This window comes from Brassica napus, chromosome A9 (assembly GCF_020379485.1).
Source record: "Brassica napus cultivar Da-Ae chromosome A9, Da-Ae, whole genome shotgun sequence".
Lineage (NCBI taxonomy): Eukaryota > Viridiplantae > Streptophyta > Magnoliopsida > Brassicales > Brassicaceae > Brassica > Brassica napus.
In genome coordinates this window covers 41065907-41072688 of record NC_063442.1, presented here as the reverse complement: position 1 = coordinate 41072688, position 6782 = coordinate 41065907, and the positions used below count along the sequence as shown (strand labels likewise).

The window sequence follows — 6782 nt, the reverse complement described above, 5'->3', positions numbered from 1 at the left end:
ATTACTCCACCTGCGACCAAACTTCCACTAAGTAGCTCTGAAGTTCATTTACTTACAGAAACTCCACCTGAAGCTTGAATCCTTCAAAGTTCATATGTACGTCAAACATAGCTCCACCTTTCAGAGTTAATCATCACTGCCTCAATCTTTAACCATGGCATGTTGCTATATAATGTGTTCAAAACCGCAATACACACATTCCTTATTATTGCAACAATTCTCTGATAAAGCAGAAGATCCACCAGAGACTTCCTTTTGCTTCCTTGCGCCACTCAACTGAACTGACTTTGAGTGTTACATTCACTTGACTCTCTTCTGAGAAATTTTCTCTGAAAAGAACACTGCTCCACAAGTTCTTCTTGTTCCCACTGAGAACTCCAATATGATTTTGTCTCAGTCTCTGTCCATCCATCGTTAGAGAACATACACGTTCTTCCCACAGACATGAATCTTTTCTCAGATTTATTCTACTACAGCAGCTTCCTTGCAGCACTCCTTTATCACTCCCTAGATCACCACGCCTTAGACTCATCATCTGCTACTTCAGAAAGCACACTAAACACTTGTCTTTCACCTTGATCCAACCATCTGTACCTCCACAGTTATCATGATCAACCACTTGACCATGTTCACCACGACCTGTAGACTTCTCAGATTATTGAGCTCTGATCTTTACTTCTGAGACTAATCAAACACACAACCTTCACTCAAATCCAAACCACCCTGTGATTTGAGCCTTACACTTGCTTGATCCATTCTGATTGTGTAACCCTGAGTTGAAAGATCTCAACCTCTTTCTCTTCTCAATCAGAAACCAAACTCTAAGCATTGAGTCATCCTCCTCTCGTTAGCCTCAACGACACGCACAAACGCTCATTGCTCCACTGCTCTTGCTTTAGTCTTGACCAATCTTGAAGCCTCCAATCTTGAACGACCATACTCGCAGTAACAATGTCGCTTCATTCATCACCGAGAGTAGAGAGAGATTAACTTACTGCTCCATGATTTCATCTTCTTGAAATCATCACCATTTTCCTTCAAGATCTGTGATATCAACACATGAACCCAGCTGATATCTTCTTCTTCCACAGCTTGCGACGTCTCCGTAACGGTGACACAAACGGTGCGTCTTCTTTGACGTCGTGATGATGAATATGTTCATTGTTGATATAAGTTTCCCCTTGTTATCACTACAATCGATCAACAAATTACTACGATTAGAAAATAGTTGATTATCAATCATTACAATGTTTTGCTTACAAGCTTCGTTCAACCCAAAGAACATAGCACTAATGTTATATATTTTTCACCTAGATGTTTAATGTAGTTTTCTATTTCTTATATTATATATTTACTTATTATATATTTTTCTTATATTTTATATTTCCTTATTCTAATATTCTAATATATTTTTAATGTAATATCTTTATTTTTCATATTATATATTTACTTATTATTTATTTTACGATACATTTTTCAGATAGACGTTTAATTTAGTTTTTCTATTTCTTATATTGTATACTTATTTTTCATGTATTGTATATTTACTTATTATTTATTTATTTTTTATATTTACTTATGCTAATATTACAATAATTTTTTAATATAATATTTATATTTTGTATACTGTATATTGTATATTTACTTATTATTTTTTTTACTATACATTTTAAGATAGATGTATATTTAGTTTGTTCATTTCTTAATTTTATATTTACTTTTGTTTTTTTCTTATATTATATATTTACTTATTCTATTTTTTTATTTTTTATATCAAATGATAATATTATGATATATATTTAATGTAATATTTCTCTTTTTTATATTATATATTTACTTATTATTTATTTTTCCTTTATATTGTATATTTACTTATTTTTTATTTTTTAGTAATAGTTCCATGTGACATTTTTTCTGATGTGAACATCCAATAGAGCCTTAAAAGGTCCATTTATTAGTATAGATTCATTTGAATTTTGTAATTAAAAATAGATACAAAGTTATTCTAACTAAATTTGGTTTTATATATTTTAAAAACCAAATTTATTTTGGAAATTTTCATACACAATAATAAAATAGATTAAATAATTATATTATATTTTAATTTAAACTAATTTAAAAATAAAAATCTACTATTAGGCCATATTATTTTTTTTACCCAAAAGCCGTAATTGATTTTGTCCGGCCTTCTTGCGATGAGTTATATGTTTCTACTGAGTTATGAGAGAATTGTATAATGTATGTGTACAATAGGCAATGTAATTCTTTTATGTATTATAGTTATAGAAATGAGATCTTATTTCATAATTTTTTAATTTATATCAAACTTTTTTATTCAACAAAATTAAAACCAAATCGATTTCTTTTATTTAATGTTTGAAGTTATTGTAAGAACAAAGTAAAGCAGAAAGCTAGGCACGTGTTTTCCAAGGTAAAACAAACCCTGGTGGATTCTCATATCTTCTTGTAAACCAAATTCCATCATCTTTGGCAATCCACATACGTAACTGACCGCATCGCGGAAAATTTGCATGATATACTTGAAGATCATAATAATAGTTATAGTTATCTCCATGACTAATAGTGCAAGACCATCGTGTTTCTTCTGGCCATTTATAGTCCCTGAAAGAAATGTTAAACTCACTTGCATTGAAACTTAACAGATAAGATATAAGTTTCCCCTTGTTATCACTACAATCGATCAGCAAATTACTACGATTAGAATATAGTTGATTAACAATCTTTACAATGTTTTGCTTGCAACCTTCGTTCAACCCAAAGAACATAGCACTAATAAACACAAAAGGTATCAAACGATTCATGTTGTGGATCTATGATTTTTTTTTTGTAATGATAAAGATGTCAAACATGTTTGATTATTTATAGCCTTTGAATACATAATGAACTAGTCATGTTAAGTTTAGTTTAATTCTATAAGTATAGTTGACCATTACAATCAATCCAGATAAGCTCAGTTTGTGTTACCAAGAATGATAGTATCATTATGCATAAATGATAATGCTTACAAAGTAGCTACCTTAACAGAAGATTTTTTGGCAGAACATAAGTATATATTTGATTGTAGTGGTCAACCATAATCCAGTTTTATGGTAATGTTTACTTATTTGGTCTGACTGTAATGGTAGTGGTCAACCATACTTTTAGAAACTAAACTCAAAAGTCAAACTAAATCTTTGACTTAAGTTTTATTGGTCTCATCCTATCACTTTTTATTAGGGGTGGACACGAAGTGCATATTCAGATTTTTAAAGATATATTTGTGATCTGATCTGTTTTGTCCGAATAATAAAATATCCAATTCGATACGATCCGTAACCATCTGAATATTCAGTCTTCTCGATATCCATAAAATTTTAGATTTTTAACCGAATATCAGATTGTACAAATAAAATTAAAAAACAAATTAAATAAAAATTTGAAATAATGTAAAATAATAATATTTGACTACAAAATAAAAAAAAATTATTTACTTTTAAAATTATACTAACTACTACAAAACTAATAAATAAAAATATTATAAAACTTATATAAAATATATAATATTTATATAAGTTATATATATATATATATTTAGATATATGCATATAACGGCTCCGATAGGATATCCGTTTCTAGGAATATTAGTATTTGTGATTTGATTCGTATCTGTGACTTGATTCGTTTTTACACGGATATTTGGGATTTGATCCGAGTCCAGGCGTTGTACGTCTTTTGTTCCTCTCATTGTCTTTTCGTTTTTTTTTCCACCGATCTCCTTTTGTTGGGAGTTCACCATCTTCTCTGTGGGACTGCGGTGGCTTATGCTTTCGTTTTGGCTCTGAGAAGGGTTTAGAGGCAGATATGTGAGTCTATTGTGGTCTTGCCTCTAAATCTTTTGTCGATCTGTGGCTTTTTGTGTTGCAGGTTTTGTAATGTAATTTTACATACAGCTTGACCACAATAGTCTTGTGGAGATCGGTGTGTATAGTGCAGCGATTCGTTTGTTTAACAGATGGGTCGTGGAGAAACATCCGTTAGATGTTGTGTCGTATACAGTAGCAGTTAAGGGACTTGTGCGTGGGAGAAAGATGGATGAAGCTTGTTCTCTCTTGTACAAATTGAACTATTATCTCTGGTTTTTGCGAGGAGAGAGATAAGGATAGGTTGAAGAAGATTGTGTGGGAATGCGTTGAGGAGGGAGTTGAGTTGGATCTTAATACTAAGTTTTAAAGTGATTTGTCTCTTGTCAAGATATGGTAGTAATCAATGAGATACTAACGGCTAGTAATATATACTTTCTATATGCTAATATTCTGCGTTTAGATTGGTTTTTGGGAAATGGTGTGGGGACTTTGATGTTTCTGATTCTTGCCATGAGTTGTATGTTTCTGCTGGCTGAGTTTTGAGGAAACTGTATAACGTATATGTACTTCTTTTATGTATTTATAGAAATGAAATATCTAAAAAAATAAACAAACACCGGATAAACTGTAATATAAACCAAACAATTTAAAAGCCTGCGTGTGTATCTTCACCTGGTTTTACAAAACAAGTTTATCTTGTGCTATATGAATGATCCAATGCAAAAGGATCACCAAAACAAATCTCCTAACCACATATAACGAACCTAAGAAAAACAACATCCACCCTACTGAAACTCCCTATCTGGCATTGTATTTAAAAGTGAAAGCTCAATTTTTTTCCCCTTTAATTCATTCGAGTTTATCATAAACTCGTTACATAACTGAAAGAGCAATGAAACAGAAATATATACAACAGCTTTCTAAAAAAGGAGAAGATTACATTAAACAGAGGTAAAATGGCTACAACTAACTACTCTTATTCTTCTTCTTTTTTTACATTTCAGGATTAGTAAAGCAGTCTATATGGCGAGTCTTTGCACTTGACTTGGTTCAGTCGTCATCAGAATCATCCCGGCTCGTGTTCATAACAATCTACAGATCCAATAGATCCTGATCGCTTCATTATTTCTTCTATCTAATGAAACCCAACCAAAAAGTCATCAGACGTCTGACTCTTTATACAATGATCTTTCAATAAAGAAGGTCACAGCTTTAATTTAAGAAACAACTCACCCAAACGCGCCAGTTGATTCTTCAAAGTAGCATTCTCTTTACCCTTCCTCATCCTCGGAGTGAGACTCTGTATTTGAAGTCGTCTCGGTCTTAGTCTCCATCAATAGAGGCTGCACACCTAAACCAACCAACCAAAAAAACAATACGTTAATGAGAATAAAGTTGCGATTTTTACATATAAGATTCAATAAATGTTAATTAACATAACATTTAACATGTAGCACTAACACGATCAAAACCCAAAGTACGAACCTTTAAGGAAATAATCAGAGGAAGGCCATCCGCGAGACGAATTGGTGGAGAGAGATTCTTCGTCGTTTAACGGATTAGCCAGCTTAGCAACGAGCTGCGCGATCCCGTGAGTCTGAGATCCAGATCCAGGAGGCGGGACCCAGTACGACGCACCGGGAACAAACGGCAGCCAATCGGGTGCCGATCGGCGGACGACTATACGGTGAACGGCGTCTTCTAGCTTCTGAATTAAGGGATCAGATGGAGATTGAGACGCGGCGATGTCGAATTCGTACAGATCGCCGCGGCGGTCGGAGGATTGAGATCGGAAGGATAAGAGGTGTGGTGAAGGGAGGAGGGAGGCTGCAGCTGCGGTGAGACGGTTTTTAGAGAGAGAAAGTGAAAAGGAGAGGGAACGAGCCATCTAGAGAGAGATGGAGGGAGAGAGACAAACGGTTTCTGACTTTCTGGAACAAAGCTGTAATTAAAAGATAAGACACGAGTTTCGGTTTGGTTTTGTGGATAAAAGGATAAGAAGAGCATTTTCCCCTTTTTTATCGTAATTTTTGTTTTATAAAAGGATAATTATATTAAGTTTATTTTGTTTATACAACGATCAATGTTTTTTGTAATTCTCATTTACTAGATCTTTTTTCCGCGCTTCGCGCGGAATCTTTGTTATAAAAACTTGGGAAAATTATTTTTTTAGAGCAAAAAAATAATAAATATGTCTCTTCAGACTAATCTTATATACTTTATGTTCCATTAGACTAATTATTTTCAAAATGGCAATAATGCCCTTAAAGTTGTTATTTTTTTTATTTTTTTCGTTTTTTTTGTTTTTTTATTAAAAAAAAATCGATTTTTAAAAAAATATCAAAGTGAACATTCCCAAATATTTTGTTTCCATATTTTTAGAAACTGATATCTTATCCATAGAATACAGCTAATCTGTAGAAATCGATTTCTACAGGTTTTTAGAATTATAGTAATATGTAGATTTTGATTTCTACATGTTTTAGATTTACAGTAAATCTGTAGAAGTCGGTTTCTACGTGTTGTAGATTTATATTAATGTGTAGATTTTGATTTCTAAAGATTTTAGATCGGTAGGTTAAGCATGTAATGTGTATTCTAAATATTTTTAGAATACTCTTATTTACGTAGATCATGTATTCTAAACATTGTAGATTCAATGAAAAAAGTGGATTTTGTTTTCTACTTTGTAGAATGCAATTTCTACTTTATTTAGAACATAATCTAAAATTTATGTTTTAAACATTTTTAGAACTGAAAAAATACCACTAAATTCATATTGGTATTTTATCAAAAGTTACTATTTTTCCAATTTTTTTTTGGTTTGTAAAACTACTTATTGAATTTATTTTCAAAAATATTAAAGGATGTTATGGACAAAAATGACACAAAATAAATATTAGTCTAAAAGGACATAGT

General features: G+C 31.9%; 1 protein-coding gene across 2 annotated transcripts; it reads right to left on the bottom strand.

The window, feature by feature from the left end:
• Positions 1-4676: 4676 nt before the first annotated feature.
• Positions 4677-5907, bottom strand: BNAANNG13050D. 2 transcript variants are annotated; one of them, XM_022691406.2, is made up of 3 exons: positions 5349-5907; positions 5097-5214; positions 4677-4994 (listed from the first exon to the last, which is right to left on the bottom strand). In XM_022691406.2, the coding sequence occupies exons 1-2, from the start codon at positions 5749-5751 to the stop codon at positions 5135-5137; spliced, it is 483 nt and encodes a 160-aa protein (XP_022547127.2). In that variant the 5' UTR covers positions 5752-5907; the 3' UTR covers positions 4677-4994; positions 5097-5134. The 2 variants fall into 2 exon arrangements, with proteins under 2 accessions (XP_022547127.2, XP_013731235.2); XM_013875781.3 differs by having other exon boundaries at positions 4677-4998; positions 5349-5894.
• Positions 5908-6782: the final 875 nt, after the last annotated feature.

Excerpts from the sequence above, each read along its gene's own strand:
- BNAANNG13050D (XM_022691406.2), bottom strand. The coding sequence starts at position 5,751 with ATGGCTCGTTCCCTCTCCTTTTCACTTTCTCTCTCTAAAAACCGTCTC. Across the intron at positions 5,215-5,348 it reads CTCTGATTATTTCCTTAAAG|GTGTGCAGCCTCTATTGATG; the intron begins GTTCGTACTTTG and ends TGGTTGGTTTAG.